At 35.3% G+C, this 25,987-nt stretch overlaps 1 protein-coding gene across 6 annotated transcripts in view; it reads right to left on the minus strand.

The window, feature by feature from the left end:
* The window catches only part of CEP290 (centrosomal protein 290), a 103,298-nt gene that overhangs the window by 46,605 nt on the left and 30,706 nt on the right, over window positions 1–25,987 (minus strand). For 5 of the 6 annotated variants that reach the window (XM_072655517.1, XM_072655514.1, XM_072655516.1 and 2 more), the window contains 18 exons: window positions 25,112–25,894; window positions 24,769–24,861; window positions 24,271–24,355; window positions 22,494–22,633; window positions 19,875–20,039; window positions 19,304–19,453; window positions 18,241–18,356; window positions 17,232–17,334; window positions 16,892–17,122; window positions 15,198–15,371; window positions 14,699–14,810; window positions 11,747–11,952; window positions 9,482–9,633; window positions 8,491–8,602; window positions 7,022–7,477; window positions 5,074–5,238; window positions 4,605–4,712; window positions 4,236–4,370 (listed from right to left, as the gene is read on the minus strand). In XM_072655517.1, the coding sequence (XP_072511618.1) occupies window positions 4,236–4,370; window positions 4,605–4,712; window positions 5,074–5,238; window positions 7,022–7,477; window positions 8,491–8,602; window positions 9,482–9,633; window positions 11,747–11,952; window positions 14,699–14,810; window positions 15,198–15,371; window positions 16,892–17,122; window positions 17,232–17,334; window positions 18,241–18,356; window positions 19,304–19,453; window positions 19,875–20,039; window positions 22,494–22,633; window positions 24,271–24,355; window positions 24,769–24,861; window positions 25,112–25,894 (3,486 nt within the window). The remainder of the gene's footprint in view (window positions 1–4,235; window positions 4,371–4,604; window positions 4,713–5,073; window positions 5,239–7,021; window positions 7,478–8,490; window positions 8,603–9,481; window positions 9,634–11,746; window positions 11,953–14,698; window positions 14,811–15,197; window positions 15,372–16,891; window positions 17,123–17,231; window positions 17,335–18,240; window positions 18,357–19,303; window positions 19,454–19,874; window positions 20,040–22,493; window positions 22,634–24,270; window positions 24,356–24,768; window positions 24,862–25,111; window positions 25,895–25,987) is intronic. The other variant, XM_072655520.1, reaches the window with a different exon arrangement.

Genomic DNA, 25,987 nt, shown 5'->3' on the forward strand with positions numbered 1-25,987 from the left:
GAAGCATAAAAAAGTAAACAAGAAAAAGAAAGGTTAAAAAGTTAAGCTGTTACATTCCCATATGGGAAAATGACACATGTAACCTCTAAGAACCTCACAATTATTAGGGCAATAAGGACTCTACATAGGCAGGAGGCATGGGAGTGAGTTGATTAGTTTGAGATGATCACAAAAAGGAAAAGGAATGCCCTGAATGAAGGGGTAAGGAAGAAGAAGAATGGGGAAAATACTGCATACAAAAAAGGTGATCAAGGAGATCTTACATCTAGAGGGGAAAATGCAGGGCAATGGGGGGTTGACAATGCTTGAATCTAATTCATCTAAAATGGTTTAAATAGAGAAGGATATAGAAACATAATCAACTGTATAGTACTCCATCTCACCCAATAGAGAAGTAGGAAAAGAAAGAGGTAAGAGAAAGAAGTGGGAGGATGATAAAAGGGAAAGTGGATAAAAGAAGTCATTGAAAAGAAGCAAAACAGACTTTAAACGAGGGACAGGATAAAAAAGAGAAAGAAGAAGAAATAGGAGAAAATAGGATAGAGGAAAATGCACAGTTAGTAATCATGAATGTGAATGAAATGAATCATCTATAAAACAGGAGCAAACAGCATAATGGATTAGAAATCAGAATCCAACAATATGTTGTTTATAAGAAATACACTTAGAAGAAAGAGCCACACACTGAGTTAAAATAAGGGTCTGGAACAGATTCTCTTATGCTTCAGCTGAAGTAAACAAAAAAAAAAAAAAAAGGCCAAAGTAGCAATCATGATCTCAGACAAAGCAAAAGTAAAAATATACCTAAGTAAAAGAAATAGGGAAATTACATCTTGCTAAACGGTACCATTAGACAATGAAATAATATCAGTACTAAACATAGATGCACCAAATGGCATAGCTTCCAAAATTCTTAAAGGAAAAGTTAAATTAGTTATAGGAGGAAAGAGAGGGTAAAACTATGGAGACTTCAACTTTCCATTGTCAGAGTTAGATAAATCTAACTATAAAATAAATAAGAAATAAATTAAGTAGATGAATAGAATCTTGGAAAAGTTAAATTTAATAGACCTATGGAGAAAGCTACATGGACATAGAAAGGACTATAACTTCATCAACTCTATGTGGCACCATGACAAAATTGACCATTTTATTAGAGTATTAAAAACCTCACAAACAATTGTAGAAAAGCAGAAATATTAAATCTACCTTTTCAGACCATAATGCCATTAAAGGTACTTTTAATAAAGGGCCTTGGAAGCTCAGAGTATAAATTGACTGGAAATCAAATAATCTAATCCTAAAGAATAAATGTATCAAAAAACCAATCATTAATAAAATTAATTTCATTAAGGAGAATTACAATAATGAAATAACACACCAGAATTTATGGGATGCAGCCAAATCAGTATTTAACAGAAAGTTTGTAACTAACTGTGAATAAGAATAAGAGCAGATAAATGGCTAATTTGTCATGCAACTAAAAAAATAGAAAAACAACAAATTAAAAATCCTTAATTAAAAACCTAAATGGAAATCACAAAAAAGGAAGATTAACAAAATTGAAAGCAAAGAAAATCATTGAACTAATTAATAAAATCAGGAGGTAGTTTTATTTTTAAAAAAACTAAACTGATTTGATTAAAAAGAAAGAAAACCAAAATATCAGTATCAAAAAAGAAAAGGGTGAATAAAGCAAAATGAAAAAGAAATAAAAGCAATTATCATGAGCTATTTTGGCCAATTTACATATGCCAGTAAAGCTAACAATCTAAATGAAATCAATGAATATTTGCAAAAAATAGAAATTGCCCAGATTAAGAGAAAAGGAAACAATACTTTAAATTGAACAAGCCCTAAGTGAGCTTTCTAAGAAAAAATCTCTAGGACCAGATAGATTTACAAGTGAATTCTAGCAAACCTTTAAGGAATAATTAATTCCAAGACTATATAAATTATTTTTTTTAATATGCAAAAAGTAGTTTTACCAAATTCTGTTTATGACAATTATTTTTTATTCTTTTTTTATCCAAATATGATTTTAATGCCTAAATCAGGGAGAGCACAAACAGAGAAAACTACATACTAATTTCCTTACTGAATATCAATGCAAACATTTTAAATAAAATACAAGTAGATTAGAGCAATATATCACAAAGATACACTAAGATCAAATGAAATTTCTACCAGGAATGCAGAGCTGGTTCAACATTAGGAAAACTAGATACATCATATAATCACATATACATTATACAACCATATCAATAACAAAAAACAACAAAAATCATGATTATCTCAATAAATGCAGGAAAAGCTTTTGACAAAAGACAACACCTGTTCCAAACACTAGAAAGCCTAGGAATAAATGAAGGCTTTCTTAAAATAGTAAGTATTATATATCTAAAACCAATAGCAAGCATTATTTGTAAAGGAGATAAATGGAAGCTTTCCCAGTAAAATCAGAAGTGAAGCAGACTATTATTCAGTGTTTTACTAGGAATGATATTTATAGCAATAAGACAAGAAAAAGAAATTTAAGGAATAAAAATAGACAATGATGAAATAAAATTATCACTCTATGATGGTATACTTAAAGAACCCTAGAGAATCCATTTAAAAACTAGTTGAAATGATGAACAACTTTATCAAAGTTGCAGGATATTAAATAAACCACATAGATCATCTCTATTTTCATGCCATAAAACCCAGCAGGAAGAGATATAAAGAGAAATTCCACTGAAAATAACCATAGGCAATGTCAAATACTTGGGCATCTACCTGCCAAGAGAAACCCAGGGCCTCCACGAACACAATTGCAAAAAATTTTTCACACAAATAAATACAGACCTGAACAAGAGAAACATTCATTGCTCATGGAAGGCCAAGTCAATAAAAATGTCAAGTCTACCTAAATTAATTTACTTATTCAGTGCCATACCAATCAAACTAACAAACAATTTTTTCATAGAGCTAGAAAAAAATAACAAACTTCATCTGGGAAAACAAAAGATGAAGAATATCAAAAGAATCAGTGAAAAAAAGTGAAGGAAGATGACCTAGCATTACTGGATTTTGAACTATATTAGAGTGTTAATCATCAGAACAATCTAGTATTGGCTAAGAAATAGAGTGGTGGATCAGTGGAACAGATTAAGTATGTTATACACAGTAGTAAATGATCATAGTAACCTTGTGTTTGATAAACCCAAAGATCCAAGAGTTGAAATGAGGTTGGAAAAATACATAGTATTTTTCATACATGCAATATTCTAAAATGCTTAGCACTGCAAAGGGCCATCCCCAACACCAATATTTTTTTTCAGTAATGCTTTACAATTGTTAATAATTAAATGCTATTATCTTAGAAGATCTCATATCCTTCGCCTGATAACTCATAGGGATGGTAAATCAAACAATAAGATAGTTTCATTACATGCTCTTTTACAGAAGAAATGGCAGTGTTGATTTGATTATAATTCCTAGAACAAGAGGAGGAAGAAAATTTATGATGACTGGGGTTGGGGTGTAGGGAAGAAAGGGTTACATGGAAATTTGCTAGGACAGAAAAGCATTGTTCTAGGGAGAGAGTTTGGAGCTAAGTGTCTTAGCAATTCCTGGGCATAGTGTTTTACTTTTAAAATACATTTAAATTCAAAAGCTCTTTTAAAAATGCATTCATATCTTATGTGTTCCAATGAAAAGTAAACTCACATGTAGCACTCATTATTTTCTGTATGTAATCTCATAAGGAAGCTTTTTTGGATCTATCTGCTGAAAGCAAGGATTAAATCAACTTCAAATTATTCCTCATTAACAAGCAACATATTTAAGGATATGCAATCTGGAATAGTCTAACATTCTGTTTCATGAGATTCATGCAAGAAAGTAACACGGAACAAAAATTTAGGATCAATACTCAATTAAACAGGGAAAGATGAGGTATTTGTAGACAACTCCTCTATGCTTTACAGCCTCTGCATTGTGGGCAGCTGCTCCTCAATATGCCCAAAGAACAAAAGCAAAAGGTCAGGAAGAAAAACCCAAAATAATCCATTCTGATTTTCCTTAGGGGATCACATAAGTTATATTAGGGAAAGGATTTGAGACCAATAGCAGGAATATGTTTTAAAATTACCTACAGGTTTAACAATTAATTCCAAGCTTCACCTTCATGAACATGCATTAATATAGGAATTACACATTCAAGCCTAATCATCATAAGGCAAACTAATTACCTCTTCCAGTGATTGACAAGCTGCTCGGGTTTCCAAGATTATGCGAATGTTCTCCTTGATTTTTCTCAAAGCTATCTCAAGTTGATTTGGAAGAGGCAAACTGGGGTCTGGTATTGATCCTGTAGCTTCTTCAAACTGTTGGGAAATAGAAGTTTGCAAAAAACAGTTCTATCACTGCGAAAAATGCTCATTTTTCACAAGTGCATGTTAGACATAGTTTAAATTCTATCTTTTAAACATCAAAAGACAAGACAAATAACGATTTTACCTGACCAGGGAGGAAAAATTTTCATCAATGTACATTCTAGTTCATTCTATATAACAAAAGATTTGTAAGCTACTCACGATTCCCTGCTAAGCTCTACATACCTTACGAGCTGCACTCAATATTTCGTTTTGTTGACTATCAAATACATCTAGCTGCCGCTCTAACTCAACCTCTCTTTGATCCCAGGAAATTTGCTGCTCTTCATGAAACTGTAGAAAAACATTTTACTTCAATAATAGAAAAGAGAAACTGGAAGACACTTTATAAAAGTAAATACCTAATGAAATATGATTAGCAAAGGTGTTCAACAACATTATTAATACTACTAATAATATAATTATTATACAAATGTATCATTTAATATTAATATTTGTAGCATATTTTGTCTTAACTATTATAAAAGTCATTTTAAAAATGACTTGAAAAATAAGAAATGAATTTACACTATTATTATACAATAACAATGGGGGCTACATGCAATCAGAAGACTGCCACTAGTACTATGGTTCAGATTTTTAAAAATCCTACTAGTGAAACATAATTATGCCCCCCATATCCAGATATATGCACCTTGTTTTGCTGCACAATCTCTTCCTCTAGATTGCTGATTGTGTGTTCATATTCAGAAATTACATTTTTCAAATATTTCATTTCTTCTTTATCTTTGACTAATTCTCTGTTTAGTTTGAGCTCTTGAAGACGAAGTTCTTCCATTTTCATGTGCCAATCGATTACCTAAATAAGGTAAAAAAAAGGTTCATATGTTGTATGGTTTGTCCTTCATTCTCAAATAGGACCATGACATCAGGGAGATGATGACATGACTTGCAATTGACTTTGATTTGAGTGAGGGAGGGCTGTGCAAAGTCATCAGCCTAACTTTCTCCTCCTGAGCCATCTGGGTCCAGTGGCCAGGCATCAATCAGGACAACCTGAGATGGCCCAAGATGCAGTGAGAGACCGTGGCCCTTTTAAGTGAAAATCTTTTCAAGTTATTACTTTGAGTAAGGCAATTCAGTGAATAGGGTCTCTTTATGAAGTCAATCAAGTGATGACCCCTTTAACAGAAAAAAAAAATCAAACTGGGAGGGGAAGACCCTCAGGGTTGCTGACCAAAAGAAAAACAGTTACCATTTACATTCACTCTGAGCCAGGATGGCCTAAAAATCACCATTAGGCAGTGATTGGGCAGGGACCTATTGTCCAATACGTGTGTGTGGACATATATATATGTACATATGTACACATACATATGCATATATATACACACACTGCATGTAGGCGTATATGAGTATTATAAACATATAGTTCATTTTAATTACTTCAATTTTATGAGATCATATATCAAGCTTTCTATAATACAGTTACCCATTACAAACTCCTTCATCGAGTCACATTCTAAACTATAACAACTCTGACCATTATTTAAAAAACAAACAAACATTTAATTTAGCTAGAATGGATTATTTACCCAAATGATATTCATTTAGATAAATTTTGTATTTCACTACTGGAAAAAGGGAGTCCCAAATTCAATGGGCAATTCTCAATAAGACAGTGGGACTTAGGTCCAAGGTAACAACAATAAAACTTCATTAATTACTATTAATTAGGAGAAAGACTAGTTCAAAAAATAAAAACTAAATTATAAGGTCTTTATAAATAAATGTGAGCTTACTAATTTAAAATATATGTTAAACTAAGAGTTTTTAAATGTATGGAGAGTATTCATTTGAGATCTAGTACAATGAATGACAAGGCATTTTTAAATTAGGACTGAAATTATTTGTATATGAATGCTTCTAAAGTGCTAGAAGATGATTGTTCTCTTTATCAGATTTGCTATTTTCCCTTCATTCTTATTTCTACAATTAATTTGCATAGAAAATCTTCAAAGAAATGGAGCTCAGAGGTCACTAGTACCTAAAAGCCTTGCTGAAATCTACATCTCTTGTCTACAGCACTGCCCTCACAGGCACTCTGGTTATCCAATCAAAAAAGAAAAAACATCTTAAGTTCAGGAGTCAAGTAGAATTGCTTCTTGGAAAAACCACAAGAGCTCTAATGCCAAAAAACATCAGAAAGGAAATTTCAGCCCAGCTCCCATCTCAAGGTAACCAGGTGGCATAATGGAGAGAATGCCAGTGTTGGGGTTGGGAAAGCTTACGTTTGATTTGTGCCTTGCACATTTCACAGGTTCACACATTTAGAGAAGGGTCATTAGAGGGCACTGTGTCCATACTCATTTTATAGATGAAGAAACTGAGGCCCAAAGAGATGAAATGACCTGAGTGTGGAAGGCAGGGTCTTTCATCCTTCAAGTCCCAGATGTGTGACCATGGCCTGTTAATTCCTCAGTGCTCTAAGCAACTCTCTAGGACTTCTCTATTCCCAGATTCAGTGGCCCTGGTTACATTTCTGTACATTCAGAGACCTTAAAATGACTCACGAAAGCAGGATCTTACCAAAATCCCACATTTGATCTTAAACTTAACATTTAAGATCAAAAATGACACACCTTCTGAGCCCCCCTCGCATCCTTTAGGGTGCTTATGAGCTCCTCGAGGCCCTTTAACTTCAATTCCAGCTCCAGAGTTTTGTTTTCCATGTTTCTCCTCTCCTCTTGACAAGTCCTGACTTCTTGCATGACCTGCAGCTTGTCGTTCTGTAGTTGAATCATTGTTTTGGAAAATTTCTCTTGCTGTGCCAAGGGCAGGGCACCACTGAACTGTCGTCGCAGGGCCTGAATGGTGCTGCGCAGATGCTTTGTTCTATTTCTCCCTTCCAGACGGGCAAAATACAGACTCTGCTCCTTCTCTTCAAGCTTCTGCTCAAGACGCAAGTTGGAAGTCTGCACCTTGTGCAGTTGGGAGGTCACCGACTCCAACTTACTAACAGATGTGGCTTCGCTAATTTGCAATGCAACAATATGTTGATGCAACTTGGCAATGAGGGCTTTTTCATCAGACTGTGCCTAAAAGAATTAAGGCGGGTAAGTAAGAAGATGCCATCGTACCCTTGCTGCATGACCCACCTCAAATCTGACCCATTCCATGAAGACTTCCCTGACTTCCTCTGCTAAAATTGAGCTCTTCTTCCTCTGAATTCTCAAAATGCTTGTAACCGTTGTCATTCCACATTAGCATTTTACAGTCAGTATCATACATGTTTCAGCTCCCTACAGAAAATTGTTAAAATTCTCAAGGACAAGGACTGTGTTTTGCATATCTCCCCTGTCACATAGCTTGGAGACAGGGCTTTCATCTATCAGGTAATAAATTTTTACTGAAATCAAGTTTTAGGTTTTCCATGTAAAAGTGCTATTTATGGATATAATAGGCTACTGAAATTCAAGTATAAATTTTTGCCATAATAACCTACAAAGATTACTCTATCATATAAGTTTGAATCCTCAATCAGGAGATTTTGATTCCAGTCTTGGCTCCATGAAACAGCTATGTAATTTGGGGATACCAAAGTAATTATCTTCAGTACCTATAAAATGCATTTTCAGTCCCTATAAAATTCAGCACCTATAAAATTTTCAGTACCTATAATAACACTAGCCTCTGTTTTACTGGAATGATGTCATTCTAATGAAAACAATTGAGAAGAACATAATAAGCATTTAGAGGTTTTCTGGTTTTTTCTTTTTTTTAAAGAAAGGTCATATGTAAAAACAAGCAAATAAACCAAAAAAGCCAACTAGCACCCTCAGCTAGCTTCGAGGTTTTTCTGTAGTGTTTGTTCTGCATTATCTAGCTCATCATCAGCCCCAGGGTCTACACTAGATCCATTCAATCACATGCCCATTCTTCCCTGACCACTTTTCTATTCCAGAGAGAGGTTCAGTGGCAGGGTACTCCAGCCAGTTCTTACCAGACTCCCACAAAGGGGGAATAGGCTTGAAGTCTGCAAATCATCCCAATCTGATTTTTACAAATGAGTAATTTCATGCCTCTTGTGAAGAGCTGGCACCATTCTCACCTGGTAGTCTAACACCTGCATTCTCAGAGATTCCACCTCCTTTTCTCTGGATTGCTGATGTGAACTCAGAGCTTCAACTTGAGTCTTGGCAATATCAGCAATCTCCTTCAGTCTAGTAAATCATACAATGACACAGTAAGAGCTATTAGGCATTTAATAATTTTCTAAATGCAAAGTAGGAATTGTTAATCAGAATGCTGAGATTCTATTTTTAAGACAATCCCCTGGGTTTATAACTTTTCTATTTAACATAAACAGACTGTTTTGAGCATAAGTGTGCATTACACTATTTAGACAGAGATTAACAAGACAGCAGATAAGACACTTTCCCTAGTTCCCACCTGACAGGTACAAGGACTGGACGTGGGATTTCAACTGTTAATATGACTTGATTTAACAAATAAGATGCAAAAAGATTATTAAAAAGTATGTGTGTGTGTGTGGATGTATGTGTTTTCAGAGCTGAGAAGGAAACAGAGGAGCTACATTCATTGTAACGCTTTTAAGAAAAACAAGATTAGGTTTAAAAGATTTTAAATCACCCACAGTGGGAAATTAATTGCAGTAAGGAATTGAAAGACAGAATTCTTCCTTGTTACTTACCTAAATCTCTTGAACAACTTCAAGTACTGAATATACTATTTATATGCTTATAATATCAAGAAGAAATAACATTTATGGAAACTTCTCTACCTTATGGGAAAAATGTATATAATACATTAATGTTTCTATAATTCTGTTTTCTAAAGATTTAAGATTTTTCATTATCTTCTTTTATTCAAATGTAAAAAAACCAAAGAAGATTAACAGAAGATTATAAATACGTAGAATAGTTTGAACTTTAAAAATATATTATTCCTAAGAAATAGTAGATTTTTACACTCAAAACCACCTGATGCTTTTCTCATTCAAAGGAATGATTAGATTAGAAGACTACTTTTACAAATAGAACCAAGACATGCAGACAAAGATTAAGATTTCAAGGACTTACTTGGACACCTCCACCTTCAATTCCATTTCCCTCTTTTCTAACTCTAGAATCCGCTGCCTGTCAGCTTCGCTTACTTCCTTACTCACACTCTCTGCTAGTTCATCTCTTAATGTTCGTTCCAGCTGTTGTGCAGCCAAGTTGATTTTAGTAAGCTAAAAAAAAAAAAAAAGTACAACTGAAAAAGCTGCTCTTGGCATATTTATCCATCTTTTCCCTCCTTATAAAATTTAACCACATTCCAATGTCCATTATTAAAATATTTTGAAAAATTTCACCAACATTTACAGAACATGCATCTCAATTACCTTCCAGTTCCACTTTGTGAAAGTGCCAACATGAATGAGGCTCCCTCCCCTTTAATTATTTCTTATGACTTGTCTAGGTGTGTCAACAAAAGGTCTGAGCTCAGGAGGGAACAAATGAGGTTTATTTTCTAAGCTCATGCACAGCTATAACACATATCTAGCTAGGTTTCACTGGATACCTTTTAGGGCAAATAATAGTTGTTCACAATTCGAATACACTCTCACTTTTACTCTCTCTCTCTCTCTCTCTCTCTCTCCCTCCCTCCCTCCCTCCAAAAAAACTCAAACTACCACAGGATCCTAGAGCTAGAACCAGAAGAAGCCTCAGAGGCCATCTAAATCCAACCTCCTGAGATTACAGATAAGGAAACTGCAGCCCAGGAAAGGTAAATGACATGTCCTAGGTCACACAAGTAGCAAACTCTGGAGATGGAATTTGGATTCCAGTTCTGTTTCCAAAGCCAGTCTTTTTACCCAGTGTGCCAGGCTTCCTTCCCAGATATTATAACAGCATCTCATCTCAATGGAAAAGAACTGGAAACAAAGTCAGGTGCCTATAAATGGAGGACTGGGTAATGAAAATAGGTGCATCATGATAATGGAGTAATACTACTGCCCTGTAAGCACTGCTGAATATGATGAGTGCAGAGAAGCACCCAAAGAACTGAACCTCTATGAACTGATACAAATGAAGTAAACAGAACCAGAAAAAACAACACGCACAACGGTGAAAATGGTGAAAATGGTGATACAGAAACAAGACAACAACAATGAAGCAAAAGAAACAATGCTGCGAAATTACAACAACCGAGGTTGGCCCCCAAAAGAGAAATGAGCGAAAAAACCTTCCCTCCCTTCCGTGCAAAAACTAGGACCTTGGCTGTTCTACAACCAACTGTGTAATAGCATTTAAATTAAGTACTATTTATGTTAAAGCATTTAAAAACTAAGTAATTCCTAATCCCAATTTAAATGTCATTCAGTTTCTGTAAGTAAAAATTAAAACATATGACTTGGAGCAAATCCTAAGACAAAAACTAAAGCTCCAATAAAAGGAGTTTCGTTGTGGCTAGTAATGTTTGAGTGGCATTTCATTTTAACTCAATCCTAACAGTATAATAATGAAGATTATGTGGTGTACATACTTATAAACTAAATTTTTCTATGCTTAGTGCCTGGACCTATCAATCTCACACTTTCTGATTCTAGATCCAAACAAACCTCATTAGCTCCTGAGTTGGATAAATGACAGGTAAATGTACCATTTTCACTGGTTGTGTCACAGACTGGAAAAGATAGATATGTGAGATGAACATGCTATGAAAAATTTTTTAATTTAAAACATTTCACCAATGTGTACTGACAGAAATGTGATTAAAATCTGAAGAAAAAAAACCACATTTGTTGGCATAGGTTTTTAAAAAACACTAATTCTAAACATATAGCATTATGATAAAAAATGTGTTATTATTTAATGCCTTTCTGTGTATCTAATTTAATCACATGGTGTTTAAGGTTTAATATGACGATTTGATAAAAAACATGTAAAAAAGATTATGATGTGCGTGTTTTCAGGGTTTAGAGGGAAATAGAGGAACTACATTCATTCTATCACTTTTCAGAAGCCCCAAAAATTAGGTTCAAAGTTTTAAAATCATCTCCAGTGGAAATTAATTGCAGTAGGGACTGAAAGACTGCATTCTTCCCTGTTGCATACTGATCTCTCTCACACAAGCACTTGACTCCAAGGACACATACCATAGCTAAAATAAATGTTATTTTGGGGTTACTCATTAATTTCAGATTTCAAACAGACTCATCACCTAATGAAAAAGGTATTATCTCACACTGCCGTTTCTGAGACAATCTAAAGACTGGATTAGACAAGTAATACCTAATTCTTAAAGGGCTAGTTTATTTTTCCAACTCTAACTAAAGGATAACAATTGGAATATCCAACCTCAGAAAACTTGGTTTCCAGTTCAAAATTACGTTCTTCCACTTGCTTTAGTGAAGCCCGTAAATGCTCATACATTTTTTGCGAGTGTTCAGCACGTTGCCTTTCATTCAGTTCCTTCATTTCCAGCATTGTAATCTTTTTAGAAATGGAAACAATCTCACTGTTCGTTATAGCTTTTTGAGCTTTATCCATGGTCGAATCACTTCCTGTGGTCAACAATAATCCAGTCAAATTCAATAAGGGCATTTTAAAATCAAGGCAAAAGGCAAAATATCTGAATGTGAAAGAAGTAAGACATGAGACAAATACGATGAATTAAAAGTGAAGTCTATACGGGACTCAGGCAATTTCTTTGATTTTAAGATCTTAATTACTAAAGTTCTAATTTGTGAAATATTTTGTCAATGCCATATAGTCAATTCAAGTTAATATTTTATATTAAAAAACTATAAGTAACATTTGGTCATGAGCTTTATTCCTCAATTGTGAGGCTAATTTTACAGATGAGAGGACATAGTTTCCTAGCTTGATAAACAGGAGTGTGTTGGAGCTAGCTCAAATAGGCTTTCAAAAGCTGACTGTTAAATTTTCGGTGTTTCATGAGATTCCATTCTTCTGGTGCAGCTTCTCATCCTGATGTCTTCTCATTCTGTATAAATCTTGTTCAGTCTTACTGCAAATCCTACATAAAGTACCCTCTGTCCTCCATTGCATTGGAGCCCTCACCATGTACTCTTAATAACTTAGGAGGCCCAAGAAGACACCTGGGCTGTCCACTTCAATTCTAACTCTTGTTATATGATGAGGCACCTCCCTTTTTCAATCCTGCATGCACTTAATCTCTTTTATCCTACTCACATACAACTTATTATTGGAGAGTATAACTGACTGATTTTTCCCATATATGAATGTCTTAAAATTAAAATATGCAAGGCAGGCAAATTAAAGAATAATTAAATCCATTAATAATACCCACTTTATGATATGAACTAATCCTCAATATCCTTCAATAAAGCTTAACATGCCATGTTGTTCTGAATAAAGGTTTATTTTTACCCTAGATTTCTTCATATAAAAACATAAAATCTGAATATTTTCTATAATTATAATATATCTGTGTATACAGTTGAAGCCTCACTGGAAAGTAGGTACAAGACAGATCAATACAATGAAATAATGGGATTTTTTAATTTTATAAGTAGCTTTGTAAAGATTGCACTGAGAGGAAGAAAAAAGCAAGGAAAGGAGACATCTGTACAACTGTGTCATTTTAAAAGTATACTTATTTTAAATTTAGATTTTTTTATATCATTTTTGTGGGAGTTTAGAGCATTTATAGCTCAAAAATACTACAAATACTACAAATCAGGGATTGATTTATTAATTTGTTGATTTATAGACTTCAAAAAGTGATAAGGAAAATAATAATATAAATTAAACTGAAAAGTTTTTTGCATATTTTTTTCAGAGAGCTGGTTGTTAAACATTTACCAGCATACCACAGTGTTTTACAAGTCACATTATTGGTAGGACTGAACGAAAATCAAAGGAGCCAAAGTATGTAGGCCCACTTACCATCCATTTCAAGTCATACAAATTTGCCAACAGGAACATGAAAGCCATGGTTATACTCTAAAGTGTGTGTGTGTGTGTGTGTGTGTGTGTGTGTGTGTGTGTGTGTGTGTGTGTGTGTGTGTATGATTGTTTCCCCAGAGCAGATACCCACTGACTGGGGAATATAGAAACAAATGTAATGGGCTATTTCTACTCTGTAAGATACAACAAGAGAGACAATGCTGCACAGTGGATCCCAGCTGGTCAGGATGTCTGGAAGACCTATATTCAAGTCCTTCTCCAGTCTAGTTGTGTGGCCCAAGGGAGGTCATTAAGCCTCTTAGTGCTTTAGAGAACCTTAAGGCTAAAAGGGACAGAGAAAGGGCAAACTTGCATGGGCCGAGGGAGTTTCCTCAACAGGTACTCCCCGATGACACTAATGAAATCACAAGCCTATTTCAAAAAATGGAGATGATCAATATGCAGAATTCAGAGAAGCTTGGGAAGACAGAAAATGATGCAAAGGAAAATAAGTCGAAACAGGAAAATAACAACACTATGATGATGACAATGGAAAGGGAAGGAAAATGAATGAAGCTGAACATTCTGTAATCCAAGCGACTATTTTTGGTCCTGGATATGAGCGGAGAAAATGCAAGTTCTCCCTGATGGGCCATATTTGTTAATGACCCCAGTGTTTCATCTGGGAATGGCCTATGATGCTGGACAAAGGCAGAAAAACCGTGCCTGCAATCAGAGATTTTACAGCTAGCTCGGTGAGGCAGGAGCACAGATGGGAGCTAACAATTAATTATGCATGGTAACGTGTGGAGGGGGAGGGCACCACCAACTCAGGCAGCCAGAAAAGGCTCCAAAATGGAAGGAGATTCTTAGATGAGTACCCTTACCAGAGACACCAAGATGGTAAGTCTTGGCTACTAACAATAAAACTGCGATTGCCAGTGACTTAAAAAAAAATAACGTGAATGGAGGAAAGGCACCTTGAAGTCTGAAAAATAAACTCTGAGAGAACATATACAGCAAATTAATGATGAATGCAGGCACCTAATATTTGTGACTTGTATGTAAATATGATCCATTCACAACACTAACAACTGATGTTGGCCAGATACTGCATTATACATCTCCCAACAGGTAAAGTTTCTAAAAAAGAAATTCATCCCATTGAAGACCTCCTTACCATAAAGATGAATGTGGCACATTTGCTGTAGAAGAAGATACCACCATATGCTATATAATCCAAATAACTGGGTTGTCGATTCAGGTAATGGCTATTTCACTCGTGGAAGAACACTTCATTTTAAACCCCCATTCCACAAGATGGTTAAACTACCTAGCAAGCACTGTATCATATTCATTCCATGAAAACTGACTTGCCTAGTTTAGTGGCTTGCTCCCACGCTTGTTCCACAGTATGCAGTTTTTCCTTGGTGATCTCCAGTTCCTTACTTATAACATCTATCTGTTCTTTCAGGGATGTATTTTCACACTGGATAAGAAAAATAGCTTTGAGTAATTAAAGAACAATTCAGACCAACAATACAAGTATTACACAATAACCATCACTGATTAATAACATTACTTACAGTGTCTCCTTCATACAACCTTCTCTTGCCTCCTTACCGCCTTTAATTACCTCTACCTACTTATCTGAGCCCCTCTTATGGTCATGATCATATAATGTTTCATGTTGTGACTATCTGTATATGTGTCTTTCTCCCCTACCTGCTGAACCTGATGAATCTGGACTTGCTAAATTCCCCTAAGAATCCCTTGATAACAGGGGAAACAAAATCTCAAAGATTTCCAAGAACAAAAAACATTTATAGGAAAGGTCATTCTAATTTTTCAAGAATCAAGAACCATATAATCTTACCTCCAACAACTGCAAACTACTCATTCTCTGGACAAGCATATTATCTTTTTGCAGCATGTCTCTATACTTAGCAGTCAGTTCATTGTATTGCTTATTGGCCAATTCAAGTTCCGAAAGAGGGACACTATTGTCTATAAGCTTTTGGAGAGCTGCAATCCTGAAAACAGTTGTTTCCTATATAAATAAGAGTAATGACATTATACTTCAGCATTGTTTCTTTTAAAGATAGACCTGATTTTCATTTTTAAAAAAAACTAACATTACGCAATGATAAATCAAAGTTGATTGATTAGAATGACCTTCAAAAAAATATAAGAAAATTTTTATTTAAGTGAACTTCTTTTAACAAAACAATTCTTTTGGCATGTCCCATTTTATGTTAAAAAGGAAGCACATTTTAGTATCAAAAATGTTGCTTATTTCAATAAACTGTCAGGTTAAATTATTTTTTAAAAAGGTGTATCAGTCTGAATCAATAAATGCTTTTGTTAGGGCATGCTCTAAGGGAAATTTTACAGCAACAAAGCAGTCAACTTGTTTTATAACAGATGAACACATGCAAGTGAAGCTACAAACACAGTTCTGTACAGTCCTGGGAATCCAAACTGCAGCTCCCCTCTCCAGCTCCTCTAGGCTAAGAACTGACCATAGGTCAGTTTTATACCATAGGTAAAGTATCTTCTTAACCCAAAAGTAAATTCTTTTTTAGTGTTTCAGTACATATTGTTTAATACAGAAATCAGGTTCTAAAAAATGATACCAGGGAATTAAAAAATGACTCAGGTCACTGCCTACCCAAAATAATCCTAAGAAGTTACATAAACCTACACCATTATTTCCTTAATGATCAGGAGCCTATGGCCAAAAATATGGCTAATTCTCCACTATTTCTAAATACCACCATGTATTACTGACATCATTTAAAGAGGGTAAGGGAAAGAGATCAGAGGAAAGTTGGGAAGGAAATCTCTTAAAACGAGCCATGGGAGAATTAAAAACTTGTGGCAACAACTAGTCTATGAGATCTGAGAGTGTTAGGCAAGGAGGAATATAGAAGTACAAGAAAAGTAATCCAATTCTTTTTATATTTTTGAATTCTCTTCCTCTATCTCTGAACTGACACAAATCTCTCCAGAACACTTCTCCTATCGTTTTTTTTTTAAAGACTCTCTTTTTATTTACCTTCCATTCTTTCCCCAGGCCCCCCAAAAAATTGTGCCCCTGGATTAATAAGGTTTGGAGAGAGAAGGCACAATTCCAGTTCTTTTTCCTTCTATATGAAATGTTTTATAATTAATTCTACTCCTTGCCAAAACCATATGTTATACTTACAAATTTCCAGATTCTCAAGAGAAGTAGAACTTTTATGAGACTCTGAGTCTATGCAAAAAGGGAAAGCAATCACTTTTCGTGAGTCTCAAAATTCCCTTAATAAAGTAAATGGATAAAAAAAAATATTTTGTTTTTCAACTAGGACCTTTATTTACGCAGCTTTAGCATCACAATAAAATCTTGGTTTAAAGTTGACAATCTTACACGTCACACTTTAAATGAATATGATGTCAAAAAATAAAAATTTTTACTTGGTTTCTATTTATTTAATTTTGCTTTCTGATAAGTCTAATATAAATTCAAGAAATCCCAAAATCTAGAGCTTAAATGTTCTAAGGAAAGACATCTAAAAACAAGCGTACTTTAAACCTTTGCAAATGGCCAATTCTGTCTCCAACTGCAGCCTCCATGGCTATCAATTCATTCTTCTGTTTATTGTTTTCTTTTCTTAAATGCCGTTCCATTTCTAGTAAAGTTGTATATTGCCTTATCAGGGACTTTTCATTAACTTGCAAGACGCTGATTTTCCTACTATTTTCGGAAAGAAGTTTTTTTGCCTCGTCAGCATCCATCTGGAGGGCATTAAGTAAGTTCTGCATAACAAGTGAATAACAAACATTTCAGTTACTCGTTGCCCTTAGTCATCCAGAAAGGTCCCTCAAATAGCACTGTCCAGTGATTTCTGGAAGGTGTGACACTTACATTATATTCTTTTACTTTTATAGCATCTTGTTCCACTTGATCCTCAAGCTTTTTCTTTTCCTCTCTCAATTTTTCAGATTCTGTTTGCCAGATTTTCTTTTCACTAAAAAAAGCAGAACAACCAAAATCTAGTGCATTCCAGTAAGCAGTTTAGTTTGATGAAGCAACATGTGAGACTACGGATGATCTACAAATTTTGGAAAAGAACACAGAGAAGTCCAGCATATGGTGAGGTGCACGATCGGCACAAAAGCCTTATCTAGTATCCTAGAAGCTATGACAGATATAAGATAGGGAAGTTCTTCTATTAAATTGCTTTTATTCTAACAATGATTCATCATACTTTAAAACTTTTCAAAGACTACATGTGATCTAAGATGAGAACAGATTAGGTTAGATTTATTGCCTTCACCTTAAATAACAAGACCTTCAATCATTTAAATCCATCCTAAAACTTAAAGCTAAATATTTATCTACTGAAAAAATTCCACACGCAAAAGGATTAGAAGGTAATTAGTAGGAAGAAAAGGGATGGTTTATTAAAATGATCATCACAGATAGCAAAGAAAACTGACCATTTTCCTACAAAATAGAAAGCAGTGAGATACTAATCTCTTCATGTCAGTCACCATTATGTATGTGCGTGTGTGTGTTGTATGTGTGTGTGTATGTATGTGTGCACGTGCACATCTTTGAAGGAAGATTTTTGGAGATCATGCAAATATGTCAAAACTAGTTATTTTCTTTAAGAAACAATTTCATGTCATTTCACCATGAGTAATAACACACTCTATTAAAATAATGACACTTTTATCTATGCTAGAAGTAACAAAGGTAAAAACCTTAATATACAAAAAAACTAATCCATTAACACTGGTGGAATTTTAATATTTAATATTTTAAATATGGAACATGCTAAATGCAAATATACTTCACTAATTCTAATTTAAAAATTTGTATCATGCAAGTTTGTGTCAGCTCCTCTATGAAGCTCCCCCCGCAATTGTACCTTAAATAGTCTTTATATAACAAGCCTTGCTGATGCCGAATGACAGCAAATTTCCTATTATATTCTTCAAGTGAATCTTCTAATTTTTTTAACATTTGTTCTTTATTTTCTAGTTCCTAAAGGTTGTGTCAGAAATAAGAATGACAAAATCAGAATCACAGATAATCAGTAGCCCAAGTGACCAAGACATGTCTATCTGTCTCTCTTTCTCTCACCCTGATGCCATCTGAACTTGAAGGTATAGCCTTGCAAAGACTCCCATAAGGATCAAGTAAAAATGCCAGAGAGTCACATTTCACTCTTTTGGATGGCTCACTAAAATCAGAAACTCAAAAAAAATATTCTTTTTTACTACCTGACAAGAAGATGGATGTTACAGCTGTTACTCTTAATGTAACACTTATTGTAAGTTATTATACTTAATAATTATAAATGAAATAGCCCAATTCTCACGAAGTGAACAGGAGCACAGAGAGTGGGAAAAATAGTTTTCTTTGGCTTTTAAACATACTCCTTAAATAAAACAATGAAAAGTTTCTCCTTCCATGCTGCTCAATTTTATCTTATTCCATTCTGAGAAAGAACAGTCATCAAAAGAAAGATCCACAGTAAGTTGCAGAGGAATTGAAGTTCAGTGAAGCTTTGTCTCACCTTTTTCATGGAAAGAGGCTAGAGGGAATAATTGTTTTTATTGAAAAGGCTCTTCCTACTGGCTGAATCTGGCAAGGACTGGCAAGATATGGTTGCCATCATGGACCTAAGCAGCGATGTCAGCCAAACTCCGTCCTCTCTGACTTCCTTCTCTTCTGGCTCCTACTGCTCCCTTTGTAGCAGATATTTGTTATCCTGTGATCTATCATCCCTCTCCTATGGTTAGCTATGACCTATGGTCAAGATAGATTGAATATGCTTGAGGTAGATGAATGGGATCTTACTGGTAAAGAACATTAAAATTTACTAATGTATCCCTGTGTAAAGAAGTTAAAGAATCCCCAAATAACGTACTAAGATTAAAATAAGAAACAAAAGAAATCATGTGATTTAACCATAAAAACTTAACTACCTGTAAAATATATATCAAGTATTCATTTTGAGTATTAATTATATTTGCACTAGATGGTGTCATCCCATCTGGTAGGTCGACTCCTTTGAATACAACATTTGATCCTTCTGCTTTACGTAAAAGAGAAATTTCTTTTTCAAGATTTTCCATCTAAAAACAAACCAGAAAAAAAAATCTTAAAATTCAATTGATATAGTAAGAATATTTTGTCCAGAAAAAAAATCAAGTTTTACATCTATGATGCTACACTTCACATTGTACTCTTCTATCAGAGAAAAAAGACTTGCAAATACAGTACCTAGAAAGAACGAAAGCCATACTGTAGTTTATACTTAGGTGAAGCCATGGAGCTACATTGTTCTTTTCAAATCACAGACCAGTCATGGATCAATATCTACTTATATGTTTTCTGACTACTTAGTAGGAATAATAAGAAGTAATATTCTGACCAATTACCACATAAGTACCTATCTGTGGCTGTTTTTAAAAAAAATTAAGAACGTGTATTTTTCAGACTAATTCAACTGTATTGACTCAATTCTATTAACTTTTTATTTACCAAATGACATACCTTTAAATTTGCTTTTGCCAAATGTTGAGAGTAAAGTGTAGCCTCTTTCCTAGTTTCTTTAAGCTCATCTCTTAATTCATCATTTCGTCCTATAAGTTGGTCAACTTGGGCTTTCAAATGTAGGTTGGCATCAAAGACTCCCTCAGCATTCCTCAAATCCATAGCCTGATACATTAAAAACACATTTTAAATGAGAAGAAAAATATTTAAATATTAACAGAATATAATAATCTTTTTTCTTAGCACCACATAGAGTATTTCCCTCTGTAACTCTGATGCATGTAACATGCTAAGACTGAATAATTTAATTATCTATCTCTATCTTATACCCCAATGGTCAATGAGCTTCATTCAGTTGGACATAATCAAATAAACACATAAGAATTCTGTACTGTCACTGACACTGAAGTGTCACAATTTTAAAAGTGCTCAAGAATCAGTTTTCAAAATATCTTAGAGGGAAAGATTTCCCCCCAAAATGGAAAAGATCAGAAATTATGCTTTTATCTAGTGAAAGCTAACCAAGAAGACATTAGCAACTAGTGATGAACATGCCTACTTTTCCATGTACGTAAAATCTTTATGAATAATCTCATTCATAGCTTCTTCTCAAAGTTTATTTTATCTTAATGAGAAGGTTATCTTATCTTAATAAGAAAACAGAAAAGCCTTTGAAGAATAATGATTCTTAATTGTCTATATCTTCACATTTACACAATAAGGTGGGTTGTAAAACACTTAAAATCTCACTTTTATTTATTTTTAAAAATTAATAGAACAAAATACAACCTTAGAAAATGTTCTTAAAATAAGGTACCTCTATTGAATATATATCTATATACTTATATATGTGTGTGTGTATCTAGCTACACACACACATACATACACTCTCACATGAAACAATGTTAAAAATTAAACCAGATTCTAATGACAGGAGACTATGTAAATATTGTTCAACAATCCAACAATTCAATTCAATTATAAAACAAGCACACATTCATACATACACATACACATACACAAATATGCGTACCTAAGGTATTTGAAATATAAAGTATAACTACCTCCTAGACCAGTTATGTAACACCTCTCTCCAGGCTACCTTCCAGATTCTCCCCATCACGACCTGGAGCTCAGTACCTTCCTTCTCTCTTTCCCAAATTCCAATTTCAGTTTTTTTTATTTGTCATGTCCTCTCATTAGAATGTTGGCACCTGGAGAACGGGGACTTTCTTTCTGTTTATATCTGTATTTTGAGCACTTAGCACAATGTGTGGAACAGAGTAGGTACTTATTAAATGCTTGCTGACTGCCTGACTGATCTGTAATCACAGCAGAGGAGGAGAAAGATGCTAAAAAGGTAAGGAATGGGAGCAGTAAGCTGTTTTAGACAGACTTCATCCTCCTACATGAAGTAAAAGTGTAACTTCTCTAAATATGAAGAGTGAGTGTAGCTGGGACTGGGAGAAGAAAAGACATAGAACAGTAGCTATAGTGGCTGGAACAGGACACTGACAATAAAAGACAGGAGTACTGTGATGGAGAAAGCAGCAAGGCTCGGACAAGGCGTCTGCAGCAAGTGAAGTCACTTCAACTTCATGACTATTTCCAGCAACTTAGTAATGATTGCCCTTAAAGAATCCAACGGTAAAGACAAGCAAGGGATGAGGCCATGGAGGGCAGAAGGAATGCCACGGCCATCACCAATGACACATTAAAGCAAGAGACCATGTGCCCAAAGCCTAATATAGACATACATAAATCCAGTAAGGGAGAAAGGCAAAAAGAAGGGATGGGCAAAGACTTAGGTTAAGTGTGAGTGAAAGAGAGGCAGAGATGAGGATCAGGGATTGAAATTCTACATTTTAACCACCTAACTCTGGAACTGGAGAGCAGTTCATTCCCATAATACGGTAAAGGCCCAATCTCCCTGGGTGACAATTAGGTGGAGAAGGATGTTGTTCAGAGTGAAGGGATTAAGCAACTGTTTAACTAAGCTGCAGAGAAATCCTTCCACACAAATATGGAGGTCTCTGAGGAAACAACGGGATGATGGGAGGGAAACAAAGACAGAAAGTACTGAAATCACTTACTAATTCTAAGAGTTGCTGCTATCCTTTGAAGTGCTGCAGTAAACATGTGTGTTCATCCTTCATTGCCAAAGAAGACCATACCATCAGAGAAATGATGACATGACTTGCACTTGACTTTGTTTTGAGTGAGGGAGGGCTGTGCAGGTCACCAGCCTCACTTCTCCTGCAGAGTTATCTGACTCCAGGGACCAGGCATTCATCAGGATGACTGGAGATGACCCAGGATGAGGCAATTGGGGTTAAGTGACTTGCCCAAGGTTATACAGCTAGTGAGCGTGTCAAGTGTCTGAGGTGAGATTTGAACTCAGGTCCTCCTGACTCCTGCACTGGTATTCTATCCACTGCACCACCCAGCTGCCCTGGAGTAAACATATGCCAAATATTTAATGGTCACATGTTTGGTGATAGCTCTCATGTTTGGTGCTTATTTTCCCAAGATCAATAAGGTTCGAAAAGATAAGAGAAATGCTTCCAAAAGCAACAGTCTTAAAAGAACTAAAAGAAATTCATTCATATGAAGACTTACATTAACTAATTTTTCAAGACTAGGGATGACCAGGGGTGTTTCTCCTTTAACACCAGGCTCTGTCTGCATTTCCTTGATGGTTTGCAATATTTCTTTCAAACCTTCTTCAAGCTGTGCTTTTTCTTCCACAAGTTCTTTTACTGAAATTAAAAATACATTTTTCTATTTTGATAAAGATTTATCATAATAACTTCAGCAAATTCAATAAGTAACATAGACTGATAAACTATAAAGGGTATTCATACTTCAAGCACTGGTTAAATCAGATGACTTTATTAAAAGGACATTAGTCCTTACCAATTCTGAAACTCTATGATTAAGAATATTTCACACAGAAACATACACGTTACTAACAGAAAATTACCATCTGAGTGGACTAAGAAAAACACAAACTTTTAAAAATAGATTATCTACATTTACTCTGATTAAGTAGGGATACTGGTAGAGCTCTCAATCTCTGAATCTAAAGTAGATACTCAGTAGAAAGCAGCTACTATGTGCCAGGCACTGTGCTAAGAGAGGAGGTAAAAGACAGTCTCTACCTTCTGGGAGCTCACAATTTAACTGGAGAGATCACAAACAAATAGTACAAACACTATGTACAGGATAAACAGAAAACAATTAATAGAGGAAAGGCCCTAAATTAAGAAGGATCAGAAAGGGTTTCTCAGTTCTAGAAGATGGCATTTTAATTAGGAAGCTTTTCCTGATTCCCCTTAAGGTCTTCTCTGTCTTGATTATCGCCAGTTCATCTTATTTAATAGCTGGTTTGTACATAGTTGGATTGCATGTTGATTCCCCCACTCTACTGTGTACTTCCTAAGAGAAAAAACTACTTTTTGCCTTTCTTTGTACCCCAGTGCTTGGCACATGACAGGTACTTAATGAATATTTATTTACTGAAAACTGAAAGTTTTGTGTGAAACAGAAAGGATTTGAGTACCTTGACACTTGACTTTGACAAGGGAGACTGTGAGTTAATAAATAGGACTACAGAGGAAGAACTCAAGGCTTTATAAGTGTCTTTAAGTTAGGGCAGGGGTGGGGAACCAGCAGCCTTAAGGTCCACCCCTGCTTAACCTCTGCAGCTCTGATCTCAAAACAGATTAAATCTGAGACCATGATAACAGGGTCACAGGTCCAGAAACTGAAGGGAACTTAGAGGCTATTTAATCCAGTATCCTCATTTTATAGATAAGGAAACAGAAGCTCACACAGGAAGCAGGTATCAGAGGCAGGCACTGAACACAGCTCCTGACCTCAAAGTCAATACTCTTCCTAATGTAACGTGCTAGAGCATCCAGATTTATCTCGCTCCCTGCCACCTGAAGCTGACTCACCCTTCAAATGGAACCACCAGATACCACATCTGGGAGGAGTGAAGCTTCTGAGTTCTCCTTCCTCTTCACCCAGACTTCTCTGTCTTCCCATTTCCCACTTCTTGCAGAGAGAACACCAATCAAATCACCCTTACTATCACAGCCTCTGGGAAGAAGGGGTCACTAGACAACCTTACTTAGAGTCACAATTCTGTGACTTTCCAAACCAAGTCGTCCTGCCCTGACCCCACTCCCCTCAATGTGTCCTCTCCCCATCTCAGAGAAGAAGCAATTTGAGGCAGGAGCTCACGCACAGGGCTTAGCAGAGAGTGAGCTCTTAATTAATGCTTCTTTTTTCATTTATCCATTCACTCTCTTATGACTTTAAGTATGGGAAAGCTGCTCTAAGACGTAACACAAATAAATATAATGGAACATGTTACCCAAATACAACTCACCTTGGCTTTGGAACTTGGCTATTGCTATTCTATTCCTTTCCAAATCTCTTTCCTTTTCATTTAGTTCCTTCGAAAGAAACTCATTCTGTCAATGGGGAAAAATGAATGATTTGTATTTTTATACTGGAAATATTTAAGACCTATTTCAGAAAGACTCACCAATTTAAGTATTACTCACCACATAAACAAGGGCTATTGAAGAAACAAATAATATAAAAGTACTAATTCCCCTGTCCCCATCCACCCTCTCCCCTACAAACACACACACACACACATGCACGCACGCACACACACACATACACACACGTACCCACACTCATGCATGTGCACACACGCACCCACACACACGCACCCACACACACGCACACACATGCACGCACACACATGCACGCACACACATACACACACACTCTCCACTCTCCAAGAAGTACTATGAGGAATGTTTATACCTATTAATCCAATCGATTTCTCTTTTCAATTGTCAGATTTGGGCACTACCTGCTCTGCCTGGCTCTTGTGTCTCTGAAGTTCTAATTCTGCATCTCTGCTTTGTGCTTCCTTAATCAACAAATCCTGGAATATCAGTTCATTCTAAGGGAACATTTAATCAACAGTCAAGTCCTTAAGTTATACTGACTTTATGTTGCTTTTTGTAATATACATTTTATTATTAACACTTAAAAATAACATGACCTGAAGGAATTTGCAGGGTTTTTTTTTTAATTTCATGCACTTAATGCTCTAAAAGTGTATTCAGATGAAACCTGGTTAAATACATCTGAAAGTGAAAGAAAAACTTATGCAAGCCACATATTGGAACATTTGGTGGAAGGAGACTCACCTGAGACCTAAGAAATACGAGTTCCTTCCGCAGCTGCTCTATAAGATTTTCAACAGGATCTAGGTGAGATAATTTTGCTGGGGCTATACTATGCCAAGACTCTGCGGTATGAAGGCTACTTTCAAGCTTACTCTTCAAAATCTTTGCTTGGAGTGGGATGTGCTCTTTGGATACATCATCTTTCAAATCATTTTTATCACCAGAAAACTTTTTTGAAGTAGGAAGTTGTTCAACCTCGGGTTTCACTATCTGTGACTTTTCCACGATAGCTGTTTTATCATGAATAAGCTGACAAAAAATTGAGGATTTCTGGCTAAGTGTCAGCCTCTGTCCAGCAGGAGAATCTTGTTTCATTAAGTTTAAGGAGCTTCTTGACACTGTAATTTGACTATTTTTCTCTAGGGTCTGATGACTTGTGGAAGTTTGCTTTAGATAGTCATCAGAAAGGGAATACAAGTAGTCATTTGGGTCTTCTTGGCTCTGCCTAGAGATGAGGGATTCTAAATTCCTTGTAGACTGTAGACATGGTGCTTTATAAATCTGTCTAATTGTAAAGCCTTCTGGACTTGAACTACGATGTCTGATCTGTATAGGTGAAGAATCTCTTGATAAATAGGCAAACGGATGCCTGCTTAGAGGCTGATCTCCACTCTGAAGCATCTGAGAAATTTTTCTTGACAATTTTCCTAAGATCATGCTTCTTTCAGGAATATTCTGATCTGACTGTAGACCACTGCGTGGTGCTTTCTTATATGCTGATTCTATTTTATTTGAGCTTCTAATCTGTATTCAGAGCAAATAATGATGCATTAAGGTCTCGATCACTAAATGTAAAATTTTTCACTAAGAAGTAGCAATTATAAAAAATACAGGGTA

This window comes from Notamacropus eugenii, chromosome 3, assembly GCF_028372415.1.
Source record: "Notamacropus eugenii isolate mMacEug1 chromosome 3, mMacEug1.pri_v2, whole genome shotgun sequence".
Taxonomy (NCBI): Eukaryota; Metazoa; Chordata; class Mammalia; order Diprotodontia; family Macropodidae; genus Notamacropus; species Notamacropus eugenii.